Here is a 21,881-nt window from a genome sequence, read left to right on the forward strand (position 1 = left end):
TATATATATATATATATATATGTTGATGGTAAAATGTTCAATTAAAATTATTATGTGTTTGAAAATAATGTATTTGTCGCACTTCAAAATTATTTAAGAGGGTAATAAGATGTTCATGAAAAAAAATTGTGTTTAAATTTCGATTATAGTTCAAAGAGATACATATGCATTTTTCTTTTTTTTTATTGGGTAATAAAGGTGAATATTACCATACCTAATGAAGGTAAATATTTCATTTAAACATTTTATTTTCGTAGATTATATTAATCAATTAAGTCAATGATATTGTTGGGTTTTAATAACAATCTCCAAGGAAATTCTTTGAAGAGATCAACCCTCAAAAGAATTTTGAGAAATAAAACGACGTTGACAAAAATTGAGAAGAAGATAGAAAGAAACCATCATGTTTAAGATTTTCGTCCAATTAGCAAGACCTCAATGTTTAAGATCTCTATATTTCAATTACTTAATTTTTGTATAAACTAACCAATTCGATCCTCTTATCTTTTAAACCTCACTTATAAATTCAACTTTATCTTTCTTTGGATAAACAATATTGTTCACTTTTATAGAAGTATCATCCATAAAATTATCCCATTACCTTCTTACTTACTACCTTTAAAATTACTTAATTGTAGTTTCCTTTGACAATTCGTCTTGACTTTGAGTTTCCTTTGACAAGACGTCTTGACTTTGAATCTTGATATGAAGAAAATCTTGTTAGGGGCGTCATTTTTGTACAGATCCTGCACTGTGGATTCAAATTTAGTCGGGGCTCCAATATAAGTTTCAGATATCGAGTGAAAAAAAAGAAGACAAACTACATAAATTTGACATGTTTCTGTCATCATTATTAGGATTCACGATAGTTTGAAACATTACTTTCTATACCATATTTCGTCCTTTGGATACATGTATTAATCCTAACCAAATACATGTATTCGTCAGTTTTGAAAGTCAAGATAGATGATTTATTAATTTGAATTAAAGGGGTGTAACTTATTTTCTTAACTTAAGGAGTAATTGATGATTAATTAAGAGTTTTTGGCTAAAATTATCGATCAACTATGACTCAAATCTAATATAAGGTGAGCAAAAAACATCCTTATACTATCTAAAAACTAACAAGAATCATTCTTCAATCTATTTTTGTTAAGAAACTGATTGAACCAATAAAAAAAATGGTCATGTCTTAGCCACGACGAGAAGATCAAAGTTACCTAAAAAGAATAAGGATATGGGTAGGAAATGAATCTTTAATTCTCGGAATTTAAATGATGTGTGTTGATTTTTTGCATCATCAAGTAAATTGACTTACAACAATACATAAGTTTTGAATTATTTATACAGTAGGTTCCGATGGATAGCAATATTATGTAAATAAAAAATCATTTTAAAAATATTATGTCCAACTATTTAGAGATTTTCTTTAATTAAATATTTAGGGCGTATGTACTATATACAATGCAATTTGCATTTTATACAATGTATAGAAATGCGAGAAATTTAGTAAAATTACGTAGGCGTTTAGTTATGAAAAGAAAAAAACAATTACTTTATTTGAAAATTTTGAAATTGGATTAGTATTTGACCATATTTTAACAACTAAAACAGATTTACAATATCCTTCGTGTATCCCTTGGGACATGTTTAATTAAGGACAGTAACTAAAATGTTTAGAGGATATCACTTTTTTAACAACTTGAGTATAATTATTCTTACAACTTCTAAAAAGTTAAAAAAAAAATCTAATTTCTTCCGTTTATTTTCGAGCTACAACAAGGTGAACAATTATTTCCAGAAATTCAAATTTGTTTCTCAAAATTTTGAGTTTTTTTTCAAGTTTTAATGTTTAGAAAATAATGTATATCTCGCACTATGTATCTGATTCATGCACCTTATTTCATTAAATGTATTCATTAGGTGTATCTGTTTGATACATAACATGTATTTGAAACTTGTTATGTATCCGAAGTATGCATCCAATTATTTTTCAATGGATCTGAATCGATAAATGTGCGTTTTGGCTTTAATGGTCATTATTATTGCTAATCGCGTCAACAATGAGTTTGTAATTACTGTAACTCCATAAAAGCATGATCTTCAACGATCTCATTGAGGTATGACCGTATACATAGCAGAACTGTCTCATATACACTAAAGGAAACACACTAGATCATGACAGGAAGATCTCAGATAACATGCTCAGATACATGATAGAAAACAACCCATATATATTTAATAAAAAAATACATACACATTTAATAAATAAACAAATATAAAATAAGGATATATACATAAATGAAGGGCGGATACATAGGAAATTTAGATACGTCTAACAAATATTGTATTGTAGACATTGAAATTTTGTGGAACTCTAGAAGATGCGTTCAATTTGAGTTGGGACTCTACAAATTGTGTTCAATTCAGCTTAGAATTCTTGGATGCTACTCAACCCTAAACCCTAATTTATGCCTATATAAAGGGTACTAAATTCCCTTAAAAGGCATCTCGAAAAATCCACAAAGAGATCAAGATCTCGAATACTCCACAAATTGATGAATTATTCATATAGAGAGGTCAAATCTAAATCATCCTTGTTCGAGAAATACGCCACTAACAGCCCTCGAATCATGAATAAATCATCTTAGAGAGTAGAATCAAGGGAGGAACAGATTTATACTCACAATCTTGATGAATAAAATCACGTTTCTTCATATTTTATTTGTATGATTTATTTATTTTCCATATGTTTAAAATTTGTTGCAAACAAATTGGCACGCCCAGTGAGACCAAATCTGCCCTTCATCTTTTCTCTCCTAAATCAAATATGAAAATCTGAAGCTGCAAAGGTGGGAGCATGAGTACTTCAAGCCTCGTCTTTGAGTTTCAACAAGTCTACACTCCGTCAAAGCCTTGAAGCCTCGTCTTTGAGTTTAAACATGTATCTCTGCAGAACCGTCGCAACCTCACCAAGTACGAACTAGAATCCAGCACTGATGTGGCTCTAGCTCTTGGCTTTCACAAAATTTGTACAAATAAATACCCCAAGAAGATTGTATTATCGGACCATTAAAAATGATGTTTAAATGTAAAGATAATTAATTAATTTAGTCTAGAGAGATCGCATCTCTTAGGAGAAGAAGCAATGACGATATCTGGAGCCTCTCCAGCTGAGCTGGTGGCCGGGGCCCTGGATGCGCTAGCGATTGGCACATAGGGGCACACAGGCAGTGTGGCTTCACTTTGTAGTTAGTGACCACCGGTAGCGAATGCTTTTGAAAAGATTTGAAGGTAGAAGGCTGTTTCCGTCTAGCTCCGGAAGCATTGATGGTATAAAATATAAACCCATTGTTTTCTCAAGTACCGCCCATCAAATTTATCTCATTTCGGGTCACCAGCCATGTAATAATTCCATCATTTCTTGTGCAATTTGAAATGTGATATTGTAAGAGCTTGTTTGGCTCAGCTTAAAAGCTGGTCAAACTGACTTAAAAGTTGGTTATTGACTTATTTAGCTGTTTGGCTATACTCAAAATAACATATTTTAATAAAAAAAACTTATTTTAAGCCAAAAGTTAAAAGCTGGGATAGGGGTGCTTTTTTTTTTTTAGCGTATAAGCTGTTTTAAGNGTATAAGCTGTTTTAAATTGACCACATTTTTATCTTTTTGCCCTTAATATTTTTATACAATCTCCAAATTACCCACATAACCCTAACATCTCTTTCTTCTATTTTTCCCTTTTCACGTTTGGCGTAGCAACGTCAGCTTTTTTATCCAAACGCATAACTGCTTATTTTAAAAATAAGTTTCAGCATTTTCAAAAGTATTTTTTTAAAGCTGCTTTTATTAAGCCCATCCAAACGGCCCTAAGTACCGTCAAATCATCCATGCCTTTGGTGTTCCAAGAACATCAGAAGTTCAAACTTCCAGAGGTGAAATTTCATGAGTGTCCTATATTTTCTTGATTGGAAATTAATTACCATATTATGAGTATTTTTAAGCACTACAACTAGAGTATTCTTACCTTCAATGCTGATTAAGATCTCTTGTAAAAAAAATAATCATAAAACTAAACACATATTTGTAAAGGGATACAAAACCATGTTTCCCTCAAACATTTGAATTGTGCATGAGAAGGCTAGTTTAAGCTACTATTTTTTTTTAAAAAAAAAAAGTTCCAATGACCATCAGAAAATACTAATAAATGAAAGGTAAAACAAGAGTCAGAAGCAACGATAACTCCTTGGTGCAAATACGTTCCCTAAATGTACAACATTTTTAATGAGAAGCATAAAAGAGCAGGTTTTCAACTCTTTTATAAAGTAACACACAGCAATCTACATCTAGAAATGAAACAACTAGGTACGCCGCTTCCTATCATCATCGTCCTCTTCATCAGAATCACCACTCTCACGGAAACGCGGATTCTTTTCCTGCACAACAAGGTTTCACTAAAACCCAAGAGGGATAAAAGGATTTGCAGCTCAAAGAGTATAAAAGAAAATACCGGTCTGGATTCATGATCAGAGTTTCTCCTAGATTCACGCTCATAAGTCCTCTTTGGATAATCTGGCCGATGGTGGTCATCTTCCCTGTGTCGCTTGCGATGATAGTCTGTTTTCCACGTAAGATAAAGAGTTACTCCTATTTGTTTAATCTATTCAAATGAAACGAAAAAATACAATGTCGCAGAGCATTAGAACTGAATCAAAAGCTTTGAAGAGCTTACCTCTACCATGTCGATAAGAGCCTCCACGACCATGGTTTCCACCATTATGTCTACCATCTGCAGCATTTCTTTTATCGGTCAATGACAGAGACACAGGAAAAGGTCTATAACAAGTGTACCATATTTTATTTATCAGTATTGCAAAATCAACAGTTTGAGAACTGCAGATAAACTTGGGATGATGTGAAGTTATTGGAAGTGCAAGAAAAAATTCAGTGGAGCATGAAGGTCGAGTAAATCAACTATTTCAAGCTTAATTTGAAATCCTCAAGTGGTTGATTCAATCTCTTCTTCTTCCTTTATTTCTTGTTATAGAAACTCTCAAGCTTAAATCTCTGATTTTATATAGAACAATGAAAACTCACAGCATTTATTTGGAAAAACACAACCAGACTAATCAGGGGAAGAATATGGCCAGCTCAAAATTTAGGGACTGGAACAAAACCGAGATCATTAACAACCAGATCTATCCATGCTCAAACTTATACAATTCTTTTGACCATACACGGTTGATTTTCTAAGAAGCATTCAGAATGTAGACATTGTGCTTAATAGGTGCAGTATTTTATATCAAAAAATCCATTCCTCTGACAGCTATGATTATAACTCATAAATTGGAAGGCCCATATATTAGAACGAGTGAGGTCTACGATAAGAACTTCACGAAGAGATATAGATACAAAGCAAAGTAACCAAGCTCTGAAAGCGCATGTTAAGAAGGTTCACTAACGTGCACTTATACGATGGCTTGACAAAAATACCCCTCAAAACTATTCCAAAGACACCATTGAATCAGGAAAATGATACCCAAATGGTCACCCCAGAAACAGGCATTTCCCAGAAGCTTCCATCAGTTCAATTAGACCAATTTTTGCTGGAGTTGGGAACACAAGAACTGGTTTGCAATCAAAATTGTGCGCACAAAGGCAATTCAACAAGCCCCAACAAAGACAGCTGCGTGAGTGGCAAAACCAACTGAGGTGGAGGACGATGTCGCTATGGCGAAAAGGGAACTCACATACTCAGCCGGTGGACCTGTGCTTTATTCACCGATGGCTGATGCAGTAAAAAGAGAATCGCACAGTGTGAAGGGTGAAATTAAGGATGTGAAACCTTAATCCTAATGAAATTACCGTTAATGCCGTAAAAGGTAAAGTTCTTTGATTGGTTATGCTATCGGTGGGAATCCAATGTTTTAACTTTGAGGAGATGTTGAACTCTGTATACAGAGTTTGGAATGGTGTTGAACCTAATGTATTCCTACATGATGATGGGTATTTCATATTTAGATTTGAGTCTTCGAGGATAAGATGACAATCACAGACAAGGGTCCGTATACATTCCACAATAGACCTGTGATTCTTACGGATTGGCTTCCTGATTATCAGGTAAGGAAGGAGTCAATGAGAGTGGTGCCCCTCTGGATGCGATTCCCAGGATTGCCTCTACAATATTGGACAGAGGAGAACTTGGTTTGAATTGGGAGCTTTTTGGGTAAAACCTGAATACACTGATAAGCTAACAGCTCACAGTTAAAGAATTTCCCACACTGTGTATTGATCGAGATCGACATTACCCAGCCCCTCCCAATTGAGCTGAACATTGAGAAACAGAATGGGAGATGTTTTTTGGGAAGATAGATGGCTAGAACAAGGATCTTCAAATACCTTGTTCCCGGATTTTTTCACCCTAAACCAGCAGCAAAGGGCCACTGTAGCGGAGATGTGGTCAAACCAAGGGTGGAATCTGAGCTTTAGAAGACCTCTAAATGACGGGGAGATCCAAAGGTTGGTGGAGTTTTACAAGGTCTTGGGGCAGTTCAAAGGAACTATTGATGCACAAGATAGTTTGGGATGGCAGGATCACAATCGGGACAATTTCAGTATTAGAAGAGCGTACAAAAAAATCAATCCTTGTAACAGTCAGAGGAATGGGTGGCCATGGAAGTTGATATGGAAAACTAAAATCCCCTACAAGGTGTCTTGTTTTACTTGGCTCCTTGCTAAGCAGGCAGTTTTGACCCAGGAAAATCTTACGAAAAGAAATATTCAACTGAGTTCTAGGTGCCTACTATGTGATGAAGAAGAAGTAGAGACTGTCAACCATCTCTTCCTTCACTGTAGAATAACCAACATTTTGTGGAATGTCTTTATCAATCAGAAGGACATGAAATAGGTTATGCCTAGGAAAGTTATGCAGACTCTGAAGTTATGGAGCAGTTATGCAAGCATTACCGGGCATAAAGAAAGATGGAAAATCATTCCGGCTTGCATCTGGTGGTCAGTGTGGAAAGAAAGAAACCTCAGATGCTTCCATAACAAGAGCAATTCCATCCAGCAGATTAAGATGAACTGCTTAGATTTGTTTCTTTTTTGGTGTAAACAGGAGGACACGGTAGATCTAGAATCAGTCAAAGATGTTTTCGGTTCCTTGTAAATTTTGCTATAGGATTAAAGATCTTCCTGGTCCTCTCCACAATTGTAATTAGGAACCTGTAACTTGTTGTGGCAGGTCCTTTTTTTTTTTTTGTTTTGGAACAAAATACAAGTTGTTACCTTCTCAAAAAAAAAATAAAAAAATGGGAGATGTTGGAACAGGATGTGGAATATGAATGGATGACAAAGTTCTGTCCAGAGAGTTGTCAATTTGGACACTTCTATATAGATTGCTTGATGCCTTTCAAGAGTCGAGCTGTACACAGGAAGAAAAGGGAAGAGAAAGCAAAACGGAAGTCGAAGGCAGTGGATGTACAAGTTGTACCACCATTTGGTGAAGGTTGACGAAGGGGAGCAAGTGCAGATTGATACTAACAAACACAGAGGGCTTATCGACTATGAGGTCCTAGCTGCTACACCCAATGCACCCCTCAGAATTCAGAAGACCACTAGGAGAGCAGTGCACAAGCTACTCCTGGAATTGAAGATACAGAGCAACAGATGCAGATGACAATTTCTGAGGGTTTCAAAGGGATTACATCAATTGAACCACCCCAACCCCTATGATAATCACATCTTTGAACATAAGAGGCCTGAATAGGCCCTACAAGCAGAAAAGATGAATTCTTTTCTGCTAAAGCATAAGGTGGAGGGTTATTGGCATTATAGAAACAAGAGTGAAGAGGCCTAAAGCAAAGGAAATTCACCTACAATTTGGTAGAGAAAGGAACTTCTTTACTAACAATGATTATGCACCAAATGGGAGGACCTGGTCATGTTGGAAACCTGTAAATGTGACAGTAGTTACTCTGCTAGCTACATCACAACTTAATATCTGCCAGATTGAGGATAGGAACTCAAGCTTTGTTAATCTAGTCACCTTTGTGTATGGACTAAAACCATTGCAGATACACAAGAGTTATAGGATAAACTAAGAGCACTTGCACCTACTGATGCTTCTCCGTGGCTGATTTCAACACCATATTACTACTGAAGACAGATCATGGGGTCCCTGTTCATCAGAATGAAAATAGAGACTTCCAACAATGCTAGATGATCTTTTCCCCTTTTGGATCTGGTTAAGCACAACAACTGGTGAAGACTTAACCTCTTATCACCAATAGGCTGCTGGTAGAATGGGGAGCAGAATCACACAACAAGAAATCGTTTTTGATATGTTTCGCGAAAGGAAGTTGTGGAGGAGCATTTAACCACTTGACTGTAAGGAGTTCCTTCATTATTCTATTCAAGTGGGAGGAAAAAGACTTTTACGCTTATGGTCTGAATTCACTTGAGTCTTCGGCAGGCTACTAAAAGAGGATGTGAATACTCCTAGTTCAAAAAAAGAGGGGCTGAAGACCGTACATAGTAACAATGATTGGATGTTTGGCAGTGCTGACTGGTTTACTAATTATGGGCATGTAGAGTCTAATTTCATGCTCCCTGGGTGCTCAATTCATTCCCCAGTGCTACTAAATACTGGACTGCTTATCAGACCATTAAAGAGGCCTTTCAGGCTCTTTCAGACTCTTGACAGTGTTACTCAAGCAAGATGACTTTCACACAGCTGCCCAGGAAGTTTGACCCAGGAGATAAAAGAAGCATTCTATGTTTGTGGTCTGGAAGAAACTCAAAACTATTGGAGGCAAAAGTTAGAGGAATGAGTAAGAAGTTTTTTTCAATAGAGACCACAAACTACTATAGTTGAGAACCAACTTGCTACAATTCCAGGACAAACTCAATAAAGACTTCTTTAATACTCAATTGTTTGATACTGAGAAAGAAGTATGGGCAACTTGGAGGTGACGCGAACTATTAAATATTCCCATGCACACTTGAAGGCCAGACAGACAAGGAATAAGGTGGCTCATATACACTGAACAGAGAATTAAACTAACTGATCCTGATCTTATTCAGCAGGAACTTCTACATTTCTTTGAAAAATTACAAGGGAAAGCAGCAGTTACACTTCCTTGTATTGATATTAGCATTGCAAGCAATTGATGTCTCAATCTGCAGCATCAACAACACCTTATGAAGAAGGTGAACAGAGAAGATGTAGTTGTAGCTCTAAATGCCCTACAAAATGACAAGTCACCAGGCAGTGATGGCTTCCCTGCTGAGTTTTTCAAAGACTCCTGGCCTACTGTTGATGATGTCAGTGCAGCAGTTCTGTAAAATGGTAATTTCCAAGAGCTATTAATTAACTAAAACCTAACTTTGTTAAAGATTTTTGCCCTATTGCATCTTCTATCACCCTTTTACAAGCTTATTTCCAAGATTATTACTACTCAGCTTAAGATAGTCGTAGACTATATTGTTGGTATCTGCACTTATTGAAGAGAGAAATATACTAGTTTAAAGAATTCTTTGTTCCTCTCTTTCCAAATTGCGTAAGTACTGTGAATTATGCTTTAAAAAACTGCTGCATGGAGGACTTACACCTAGTTTCCAAGCTCGTTACCTTTATGTACTAGCTATAAGGTACTTGAATAGATCCCTCAAAAGGCTACAATATCTACCTGATTTCAACTTCTATCCTAAATGTGAGGTTGTGGTTGATACATGTATGTTATGTTTATGAACTGCTTATGTGTTGTAGAGCAGATAGGATCTATATCCAAATGATGCTTAACTGTTTTGAGCATTTCTGAGCAGTCTCTGGACTGACAGCAAACGTGGAAAAAAGTTGCTTATATATTGCTGGGATTCAACCTTGAATTTAGAGAGTCACCGCTGTCGGAATTTCACATTTCTTTAGGTGTGATGCCCTTCACATATTCGGGTATACCACTACCTTCTACGAAGTTAACTATAAGCCAATGTATGCCCCTGGTTGAAAGAATTCCAGTTAGGTGAACTATTGGACTTCTAGGTTTCTGTCCTATGGTGGTAGAAAGCACCTTATTAGAAGTGTTTTAGTTGAGATGCACACATACTGGGCTCAGAAGTTCCAATTGCCTAAGGTGTTATCGATGGTGACTAGTATAGGCAGGAATTTTTTAACCAATGAAAACTCTAAAAAGGCCTTTGGGGCTTGGGCTACAATGTATCAGCCTAGGTCTACTGGTGGCTTATACATTCTGTATTTCTTTATCTGGAATAAAACAGCATTTGGCAAACTCTTATTGGCAGTGTCTATGAAGAAGGATGAGTTGTGGGTTATTTGGGTACACAATTACCACATAAAAAGCAGGAATTAAGATGACGTGGAGGCCCCAAATGTAATGACCCTCCAGGTTATTTCTGTGTACCCGCCTTCTTTCGTCAGAGCGACCCCAAGTCATTTATGACTTGCTGGCACTGATGGTTCGGTCGTCTGGTTGTTCGTTTGGGTTTTATGCCCATCTCCCTATTTTAGAGTTTTTGAAACTTGAATAGTTGACTTTAGTCAAAACGACAGATAAACGACCTTAGAATGGAATTCTGACGATTTCATCAGCTTCGGAATGGCCAAAGTAGGCTAGTAGCATGGTTGGCACGAGTATCAAGGCCTTCGGTGCAAGTTTGGACCATTAGGCGTTTTAGCCTTTGAAATTTGGCCTAAGATTGACTTTCGTCAACAATCTTGGGAAACGCGCTCGAATGAAAATTTCATCAGCAATGTTAGTTCCAAAATGTCGAGTTTAATTTAGAACGACCTTTCTTTCGCTTCCGGTCTAATCTCGAGGCCAGATGTGGAATTGGGCTAAAAATGGCCTTTGGGAGTGGGACCCGCTTTTTATAGAGCTGACCTCTAATGAAAATTCTGGTTGCGCCATTGAGTCCGGAACGTCAAACTTAGTGGGGTTGCATAGTCCATATGTGCGCACGGGGTTCCAAGCACCTCGTCGGAAACTTCAAAAAAATTGCCAAGAAATCATCTTCCAAAATTTTCCAAAAATTGAGCTCAAAAATGAGCTAGAACAACAGCTAAAACATAACTCTTACCTCCAACAAACCTTCAAATACGAATTCCAACCACGCCAACGCGTTCTTTGCGAAAAAACCCACAAGATTGAGCTTTGAATCACTCAATTTGGAGCTCTAAAGCTCAAGATATCACACTTCTAAAATGAGAACCGAAATCTGAAGTGGGGCTTTTAAAAGACGAATTTGGTCGCTGAAAGCCCAAAATCCAATCGCTAAAAGCCCAAAAATCTGGTCGTTAAAAGGGCTGCACCAGATTTCAGCTTTTGCTATTTTTTTAAAGTCTCTGACGGGGTGCTCGAAATTCGTTTAGAACCACATGCGCGCATACAGACTATGCTACCCACTAAATTCGACATTCCCGACTCAATGGCGCAGTCAGAATTTTCAACAGAGGCATCTCGACAAAAAGTGGGTCCCACTCCCAAAGGCCATTTTTAGCCCAATTCCATAGTGAACCTTGGGATTAGATCGGAAGCCTCAAGAAGCGAATGAAAGGTCATTCTAGACCAAACTCAACATTTCAAAAATAACCGTGCTGATGGAATTTTCATCCGAGCACATTTTCCAAGAATGTTGACCAAAGTCAACCTTATTTCAAAGGATAAAATGCCTAATGGTCCAAAATCGCACGGTAGGCCTCAATACTCGTGTCAACTATGCTACTAGCCTAATTTGGTCATTTCGGAGCTAATGAAACCGTTAGAATTCCATTATGAGGTCGTTTACCTGTTGTTTTTACTAATGTCAACTATTCAAGTTTCAAAAGCTCTAAAATAGGAAACGAGCATAAAACCCAAACGAACGACATCGAACAGTCATTGCCAACATGACATAAATGACTTGAGGTCGCTATAGGAAAGTTAACTAACCAAAAAAGGCGGGTACACAGGAATAACTTGAGGGTCATTACAACATCCACTACATAAAAAACGACTTTCATCCGCGAAAGTAAGAGTCAAGAAGTGCATGAAGACTCAAATAAGCTAGGGAACTGCTCTCACATCTCCTGTTCGATCTCCCAGGTATCCTCTACCTCCTCAATTGGAGAATGCCTCTAATGGACCTTAACAACATGAATGGCTCTCGACCACAACTGCCTAACATTTGTGGGTAGAATGGTAACCGGCTCCTCTATAAAGGTTAGGCGATATGGTGACTCATGTGGAACATACCGACGCAGCTAAGATGTATCATTATTTGAGGCAGCATTATTGGTTGAGCGGTATGAGGAAATATATTGCTGACTACATATCCCGTTGTTTGTGAAGGCCGAGCATTTGAGGATTGGTGGGGAGTTCCAGAGATTACCCATTAAGGAGTGGAAGTAGTGAGAGTGTATCACTATGGACTTTATTGTGGGGTTGCCTCGGACTTCTAGAGGTGTTGACAGCTTTGGGTCATCGTGGATCAATTGACCAAGTCAGCACACTTCTTTCCTGTTCATACTACCTTCCGTGCCGAGAGGTTGGCTCGTATCTACATTCGAGAGATGGTTCATCTTAATTGCGCGCCTGATTCTATCATTTTAGACCAGGGTTCACATTTCACTTCGAACTTCTTTTTTTGAGAATGATAACTTCAGTTCATTCCAACTTTTGGAGGGCTTTTTAGGAGGAGTTGGGCACCGTGTCCACCTTAGCACAGCATTTCATCCACAAATGGATGGCCAGTCGGAGCGTACTATTCAGGTTCCTGAGGAAATTTGCGGGTCTGTATTATGGATTTTGGAGTTCAGTGGGACCAGTTCCTGCCTTCGGCGAAGTTTGCATACAACCACCGCTATTACTCTAGTATTCGAATGGCCCCGTTTGAGGCCTTATATGGTAGGCAATGTCGCTCTCCAATTGGTTGGTTTGAGTCTATGGAGCCTAGTTCGCGTGGCACAGATTTGCTTCATGAGGCCTTGTATCAGGTGAAGGTGATTCAGGATAGACGACTTAGAGTAGACATCAGAGTTACGTGGATCACAGGTGTCGGCCATTGAGGTATGGAATTGGTGACTGGGTATTTCTCTGAGCATCTCCCATGAAGGGTGTGACGAGATTTGGGAGGTAGGGCAAGCTTAGCCCTAGGTATATAAGCCCTTTTGAGATTTTGAAGGCAATTGGCGAAGTTGCATATGAGTTAGCTTTACCTCCAGTATTATTGGCCATTCACCTAGTTTTCCGTTTTTCAGTGCTACACTTCGCATCTGTTTTCGTGATGCAGGTCCAAGCACCAGTGGCCAGCGTTGATATCAAGCTTAGAGTAGTGTGATCTGGAGATGGAGTGAGCACACGACGTTTTGTACTATTTCAGTCTCTATCTGTCTTTTGCCTTGTGAGACGGTCAAGTTTATGTGGTCCAATTTTGGGACTTGTGGGAGGGATCTTTGATTGTATGTATATGTTTTTGTTTGCTTCCGCCTATTTATATTGTTCTCTTAAATTTTTATTACTCTTGTTTAGTTTCTACCCTCAGACCCATTACTAGTTCCGGATTACGGATTGGCTTACCTATCGGTGCGTTATAGTATGACTCAAGAAATCGGGTCGTGACACCAAAGCAAGCAAGCAAGCTGGATTTTTAGGAAAATTTTTGCTTCTAAGGACCGAATTCAAGCTCGTGGGTGCACCAAATATGCATAAGTCAGACAGATTTAGCATCAATGCAGCATATGGTACAATGATTCCCACTTTCTAAAAGTGGAGTGGAGAACTCTAGTTATGCTCAACGGACTGGTCCCTAGACATCAATTTATCTTATCGTTAGCTTTGCATCACAAACTAACCAGTTTTGAAAGGCTTATCAAAATGGGGCATCCAAGAGTCCACAGATTGTGTTCTTTGTGAAACACGAGTGATGGAGACTCAAGTTCATCTCTTCTTTGGCTATGCTTGTTCTCACAAGGTCTGGAAAATTCTGCTGCAGTGGCTGGGACTTGACAGGCACATTGGGAGCTAGAGTACTGAGGTTGGATGGCTATCCAAGAAGGTTATAAATATGAAGCCCAGAAATGCTATATTGGGGTTCCTGTTTGCAACAGCTGTTTATGACATATGGATAGAGAGGAAAAACAAAAGATTGAACTCAAAGAAGCAGGATGTATAAAGCCATCATCAGGGATATATTCTGATAGTGCATACAGTTGGTCAAGAAAAATGTAAATGGGCAGATTGACTGAATAGTTTGAACTGGTTCCCTAATTTGTAAAGCTAGTCCTGAGCCTGTTCAGGTTGGCTAGATAATTTGTAAGGATTTTTGTTTGGTTGTTGGCTGCAAGTGCTAGTTGTACATAATGTTATACTGGTTGAATAAAATATTTTCATTCAACCAAAAAATAAAATAAAATTCACTATCAACACTGACACAACCAGAAAATAACAAGACAGAAGAACTAAACTTCGCCATTGACTTTGAACTAATTAACACTAGTTTTGCTTGTAAGAGACAGTTATCCCCCCACCACAAACCCCATGGTGAAGTCAAATGCTTTTTACCACATTGAAGCACACACAAGTCCTGTAGTAGTAAAATCAAAATATGCAGTAGCCAGGTACTTCAAGTTGACAGTTGAATCAAAATATTTCCTTGATGAAAAAAAAAAAAGGAAGAAGAAAAATATCTGCATTCTTTACATTCCACATTTCAAGGATTAAAATAAAATGAGAGTAAGAAGCTATTTGCTAAGACGCAAGAAAGAGACAACATTATCGAAGAAACAGCTAATTACAAGGTTAAGAATAGTCGAACTTACAGTGAGGTGGCGGCATAACTGGTGGGTACGCGCCCAACGATCCTGTACCATAATCCACTAGCTGCCTTTGTGCTTCCAATTCCTTTTGGACCAATTTTCCATAACCACCTCGACGTATTGCTAGTTAAGGTATTAAAAGATAGTCCTAAATTTTTAAATATAATGAAGAAAAATGAAAGAATGATTTCTTAAACCCTGCTGACATCTTCAGGATGAACAAATGCAAAAATTAGCATTGTTCTAGTTGCTTGGACTTTCATGCTATAATTTCAACCAATCGCCCGATAGGGTGATGAAAATTTACTAAATTGATTAGCCATAAAAGCAAAATATTTGTGTGTGCATCTTCACGGGTTAAACAATATTCTTTTCTTTGATAAATTGGGTTAAACAATAAATCTTAAAACACATATATTAGCAAACCATGTAAACAATGTCAACCTGTTCCTATCCTTGATCCAGTAAACATATCTGTGAGCCAAAATTCATCTCCTGAAAAAATGGTCACTTACACGAAAAAGTGTAGAAGTTCTGGTTCATGACAAAAGAATAAAGGAGGATCTACTTCAAAATATTTACTTTGAAAATAATTAACAAAGAAAAACATTGCCTATTAAAACTTTGCAACATCACATTTGCTACCAGATGAAATTTCAAAAACTAAAGCTTTTGAAATACATTTGTGATACCGGTTCCTGCCTAAACAATGGTGGTACTCCTGCTGGCAGCTGGGGGGAGGTGGCATAGCAGGTACCCAGTGGAATAGCCGAGGTACCCACAAGCTGGCTGGGCACCAGCATCATAAGAACAAAAATACTTGAGACTCTGGCTTATTCAATCAAAGCATTCATTACATACCAGGGTCATTAACACTTGAGAAAGAATGTTATACTCCATCGTTTTATGTGAGGTACTTTGCCTCGGCACGGAATTTAAGAAAGAAAGCAAGACTTTTAAAACTTGTGGTCCAAAATTTGTGTGACTGTAAATCATTTCATTAAGGGTAAAATAGTCATTTCATAGTTAAATTGTTACTTAATATAGAAATGTGTCATTCTTTTTGGACTTACTGAGAAGGAAAGAAAGTCGCATAAATTGGGACATAGGGAGTAGAATCTTATGATCACAAGAGTAAAGAAGCTTTTGCTTTATCCCTACCTTTTTTTTTATGACCCTTTATCCCCTACCTTATCAAGTAACTTGCTTGATGCAGAGGGTTATGGTTCATGGTAATTGGTTACATAGAACCCGCAAAAACAGTACAAGCCTTTTGATGCCCCAGGCAGCTTCACAGGGGTAAGTGCTTATTGGGAAAATGATATAGAGATGTACTCCCTCCCTCGATCTCAAACTCAATCTCGATCAAGTACTACAGAGATATTTCTCAAGAAGGCAGTTAAGTAATCTAAGATGTAGCATCACCTCAAGAGTAATTGTGTATAGAGGAATAATATTGAACATATTAGCTAGAGTCAAATACCACTTTAGTTTCAATTGCCAAACAGACTAGTCACACACACACCACGTATACACATAATATTAGAATATGTAAACCCACTAAACTAGATCCTTTTTTTCCTCAATTCATTTATACCATACTGGCATACATAACGATAGTATGCCAAGTTTCGCCTGACTTTTACATACACTTCCCTGCTTTTAAAAGACATTTTCCTAAAGAATTTCGCTAAGAGTACTTGGTTTGACATCCTTCTGATACAATGAATTAAGATTGACTAGCTCTATCCTACAAGTTCCATGTCTGTTTTGTTCAATTCCAGAATATTCATCATTTTAGCGCATGATAGGATAAAACATTTTAACTTGAACTTAAGAAATTTAAGAAAATAGCTATAAATGACTTTTTTAAAAAAATAGCTAAGAAGTTGAGTGAAGATTATTAACACAAACTTAACGATAGAAGAGAAGGATATCTGGATCATAGTCAGTACGATATTCATCGCGTACCTGGAAAAAAATGTATATCAGATCAAATGTTAGTATGTATCTCAAGATAAAAGGATGAGCCTTTGAGGAGATTACCTGTCCACCACTCCTACCACGGCCCCATTGCCTACCTTCTTGAAATCCCCAATCAAAATCAACACGAATAGGGCGATCATCAAGAATTGTTCCACTGATATATTTGACAGAGTCTTCAGCGTCGTCTCTAGAGTAGTACCTGGAAATATTTTTGCAGTTATTACAGCTGCAAATGATATTCTCCTCACCTTCTTTTGTTTTCCACTGTAGCTTTATTTCCCTTATACAGGGAAGGGGGTAATGGCCTAATGAGAGATAAACTCAAAGAAATAGATGTAACAAACTATAACATACACCTAATACAATCCTGGTGTTTATATAAAAAGAATCCACTTCAAAAAAAATGAGCAAATAGGTTTTTGCTTCTAACTGCAACAGTAGAAGCTCCAAAGAGACAAGCTTGTGATACACTCCTTGCATTCTGTTTCTATTGATCTATATTTATGTGGATACATCGAAAAGTTCATGTCTTTCCTAATGTCAATCTTTTTACTCTGACATAAATATAAACTACTAAATCATCTGACCTCATTTCAACTAACTTTTTCCTTTTTGCAGTTCAAAATATTAGTTTAACTCCTCCCCATCAAACCTAATATAATGATACACATCCAAACAATATTTTCTTAAACTATCTTAGTATCAACCCAAGTCAATTAAAATGACAGCAGATCTAAAAGCAGCAAATTTGACGAGCTTGGAACAGGCAACAAGACAGAATGCTAATAAACAGATACACTTCCCAAATACAAATCCACCCACCACCACTACCCACCCGTGCATCCAAAAAAAACACAACCAAAACAAACACCATAACCTATAAAAAGTTCTCTTTTTATTTATAAGGAACTCATAAAAAGTTTATCTTGAAACATTAGCCAATATTTTCTGCAAGTCATCAAAGAACTAATAATAGTTTGTGGGCGAATATGATGACACATGGATGACATGAAGTTGCAAATACACTAGTATCAAACTTTGGGATTTTAAGGCAAGAACGGAGATACTTTTACTTTGTGAAATGCTAATTCGGTGATCCGTTTTTGCAAGAAACTATTTTTCTCTGATTTGCAAGCAAGAACTCTCCCCTTTCCTTGTTAATGGTCTTGTTTTTCATCATTAAGAAGGTGATAAATGGGTCAAAAAGGAGTAAAACAAGCAGATAACATCAAAGACACCGCAGCCAAAACACTCCAACTTCTTGTTGTGATACCTGTTTAACTAACAAAGTCAAACCAACCCCTGGACTTGAAAAAAAAAAGAAGATAAGAATATGAGGAAAATTCTTTTATTTTTAACCAAGCAGGAGAGAAGTTTCCTTTTCAGTTCAAAGTGGTGAAAATATGGAGAAATGCAACCCCATTTAGCGAAATGTTTTTTAACACTAAGGACATCACTTACGAACAAAATAACTATGTGACAGGAGATTAGTGTCATATAACAATAACACCTTCCATTTTTATCCAAATTGATGCAAAAGTAATAATAAATACCCTTCCCTTCCCTTTTCCCCTCTCCTCTCTTCTCTTTTCTCCTGCATATCCTTTCCCTATCACAATAAGTTGATTTTAGAAGTTTGGCCAAACAGGCTATAAGTCCTCCATTTTTTCCTTTAAGCACATCCAACTTATCAAGAGATCCAAATACTCATATCTGACTTAAGTAGACATCACTATAACCTTCTCTACTCTCAATAGCCAACTGCGCACTTATCCAGCAATATGAATAAAATCCTTGACAAGCTCACCATATGATAATCTTGCCTACAGTACTTACATTTCACATGCCCTAAGAACATCTGACTTTAGAATAAGGGAGCATTACTTCCTTCTACTCATACAGTGCCTTTGCAAAAAGAACAACTGGAGCTAAAGTTTGCCTTCATGTAAAAAAGAGGTCCATCCACTACTTTCAGCAGACATCTGTCTTGCCTTCTTCCTATGTCATTGGCCATACTCTAATACAACCAACTTCCCACAAAAAAATGAAAAACAAAACGAAATTATACTGACCCCTTGCCTCTACCGGGTATCTTGTCATCACTTGGAAAACCTATCTGGTCTTTATCACATCTAATAGATTCAGATTGCATACGCTATGCTAGGAGGGCATGTCAATTATTCTAAACACTATACTGAACAGATATGTTTGTGGTTTCGTCTTCTTTAATAATCTTCAAATACTTCTAAGTTCTTTGTATTAACCCTCAAGATTGTAAAATATGTCATCTAAATATGAAGACAAGGTGGGTAACAGTTGATCGATTATCTTGTAGGAGTAGAAATGGCGGACATGGTTCTTAAATTCATCAGGTGGCATGAACAAATGAAAAATACATAATATGAAATCCTTACTGAACAAGTAGACAAATTCAGAACTAGAGGAAATCAGTTAAGCTGGAGCAGGCGTACCATAATTGGAGGGGAAATTATACGGTTGAAAGTTAGCAACACAAAATGTAAGAAATTGGAGACTGAAAGGAAGTTCAGGCCATACATTATAAAGCAGAATCCACAAGGAGTTTTGGAATTCTTATCCAAACCCATCACTATCTTTTTAATCTCTCCAGCACGAGAGAACAGCTCATATACTTGTTCCTCTGTTGTGTAGAAAGACATGTTCCCGACATAAACAGTTATCGACCTTAACAAAGCATCTTCAAATTCTTCTTGTGTTCCTGGAAATCTTCTGTCCCTATAAGCTGAAATCTTGGCTAAATCCTAAGAGAAAAAACAGCAGATAAAATGTTAAAAGATAGTTAAAGCAAATAAAACCTAGATTAGGAAAGGACATAGGCACGTTTATGTATTATGCCTTTATTTTTACATACTCCTCCAATGGTTGTGCTTTTTCACAAGCAGGAGAAGATCCCTAGAGGCATTAGGACAATCCACGAAAACAGAAAGAAAGACCACTTGAAAACATGTAATTAATGGACAAATTGATTATTGGACAAATATCTCATGTATACAGCATGCTTGAAAAATCAATGGACACTGGTGTTCATATTACCTTGAACAAAGAAGCCATTACGTTCTGCTCCCAAGGATATCTCCCACTAGGTATCTTTTGCGCCTAGTACCTGCAACATTATAATTTGGGTTAAGAAAAACCAGGGAAATAATCCGTCGAGTTATAAATAAGCTCAATAGACAAGATTGATTACTCATTCAAGAGAACAGTTATCAAGTTCACCAATTCATTAGCCTCAACTTAACAGCCATCATTTTGATAGACTGATTCAGAGTTAAATAATAGTTTTAAAAAAAATAGCATATTCTAAATGATAGCGGTAATAAGAAAAGAGAAAATTCTGGTAAATCTAATTGATAATTATGACTTCCAAAGTGTTGAAAACTCACAACACTGATATAAGTTCCATTAAACTTGATCAAAAAAACCATTTTCATTTTTTCCATAAGTTAGTCAAAAAGATACAAAAAGTTTATGCCCTTATTTGCTTTATTCCTTTTTTTTCCTTATGGAACAAAAATATTCAGTAACTTGACTACTAATACTCAAAGTAAGATTAATATACCATCATGACTATGAACCCCCACCACCACATGGGAAACATACAAGAACGCATATATATTTTTGAAAATATGGAAAGAACATTGACAAATCAGTATAAACAGGGACGGCTTCAGGTGAAGTAGGTATGGGGTGGTTGACTAGTGTTTGACGTCATTTTTTAGGATATCAAAGTTGCCCGAAGAATGGAGGTAGAGTACAATGATCCTGTTGTACAAGAACAAGGATGAAAAATTGCACCAAGTATAGAGGCATCAAGTTGATAAGTCACTCTATGAGAAGTTTGAGAGAGGGTGAGTAGTTTAGTGTTGTCTGGTTTCCCTTTATCATTATTGTTATTATTACTCTCCTTCTATCTTGTTCATCGATTTTTACAATAACTTGTTGTTTACTTTGCTTCATCTATCCTATTCTGTGTTGTTGCCGTTGGCTTCTTCACTACCATTGTTCCTTACCAAACTTGATTTTGATATGTTTTACTTAATCCGACCAAAATTCTCTATCAGAACTATACTTCTGGCTAGCAATTTGCAGTTAAGCTCAAAACCTCGAGGAACAAAGAAAATTCACAACACAAAGCAAGGGCGGCTCAACCCTAAAGCTTAATGCCCAAAAATAAAGAAGCAAAAACTCCCCCAAATTCAGTTTGCTCAAATACGAAAACATACAGAGCGGCAAGATTAAACGATGAACAAAAAGCACTGAGCAACACAAAAGATGAAGAAATACATACATAAAAGAGAAACCAGATCTGATGAAGGCGATGTACTTGTGAGAAGCACCTATAAACCCATACCACACTTTGGAAGAAACAAAATATTCCAAAAGTAGAATAATAAAGAATGGAGTATGTAATATTTATTGTTACTGTTAATTATTTTTAAAAAAATTATGTGAATCTCTTACTATGTAGTCATTTCATACTAATTTGATTTTTAGTCATTTCATGTTAATTTAATTTTTAAAATATTTTTTATTTTTTAAATTAACTTAATTATTCAATTTTCTGGATTACTATTTTTTCAATTTTATTCTTTATTAGTTTATATCGTAATTAGTGATTAATTAATATTTAATTATTTTAATCATAAATTTAATAATAATTAATAGGGTAAAATGAAAAACTATATTTAATTTATGTCTTAATCTACTTTTTTTAAAAGGATGTGAAATACCCCAAAAAATAACTTAATATGGAATAGAAGTAATTATTATGCACACATATATATTTGAAAATTCTATTATTGATATAATTATAATTAAATTTATAATTACTTTTTATCTCTTAAGTTGTTTAGTTTACTTTAATTTGAATCGGACATCTTTTAATATTGGCTTTAGAAGATTGTGTTGTTTTATGAAACATTTCAAGCTTAAACTAATTATAATATTAAATATCTAAATATTTTTTAAAAAAGTATTTGTCTTAATTTTGAATGTGTTTTAGAGATAATAATCACTATAATATTGAATTTTATGATTAAAAAT

The 21,881-nt window shown here is 36.3% G+C and overlaps 1 protein-coding gene across 1 annotated transcript; it reads right to left on the reverse strand.

Annotated features, from left to right (window-relative positions):
• Positions 1–4,143: 4,143 nt before the first annotated feature.
• Positions 4,144–21,243, reverse strand: LOC107011754 (nuclear cap-binding protein subunit 2). The gene is made up of 9 exons (XM_015211378.2): positions 21,127–21,243; positions 19,872–19,941; positions 19,356–19,579; positions 16,860–16,998; positions 16,751–16,784; positions 14,817–14,930; positions 4,734–4,790; positions 4,512–4,618; positions 4,144–4,437 (listed from the first exon to the last, which is right to left on the reverse strand). Exons 2-9 carry the CDS (start codon positions 19,887–19,889, stop codon positions 4,363–4,365), a joined length of 768 nt encoding a protein of 255 aa, XP_015066864.1. The 5' UTR covers positions 19,890–19,941; positions 21,127–21,243; the 3' UTR covers positions 4,144–4,362.
• Between the last annotated feature and the right edge of the window lie 638 nt (positions 21,244–21,881).

This window comes from Solanum pennellii, chromosome 2, assembly GCF_001406875.1.
Source record: "Solanum pennellii chromosome 2, SPENNV200".
Taxonomy (NCBI): domain Eukaryota; kingdom Viridiplantae; phylum Streptophyta; class Magnoliopsida; order Solanales; family Solanaceae; genus Solanum; species Solanum pennellii.

What these genes read in the sequence shown, in the direction of transcription:
- LOC107011754 (XM_015211378.2), bottom strand. An exon ending in TCGTACTGACTATGATCCAG is followed by an intron (nt 14,931 to 16,750) that starts ATATCCTTCTCT and finishes AACTAGCAATAC; the next exon opens with GTCGAGGTGGTTATGGAAAA. An exon ending in CTGATCATGAATCCAGACCG is followed by an intron (nt 4,438 to 4,511) that starts GTATTTTCTTTT and finishes CTTGTTGTGCAG; the next exon opens with GAAAAGAATCCGCGTTTCCG.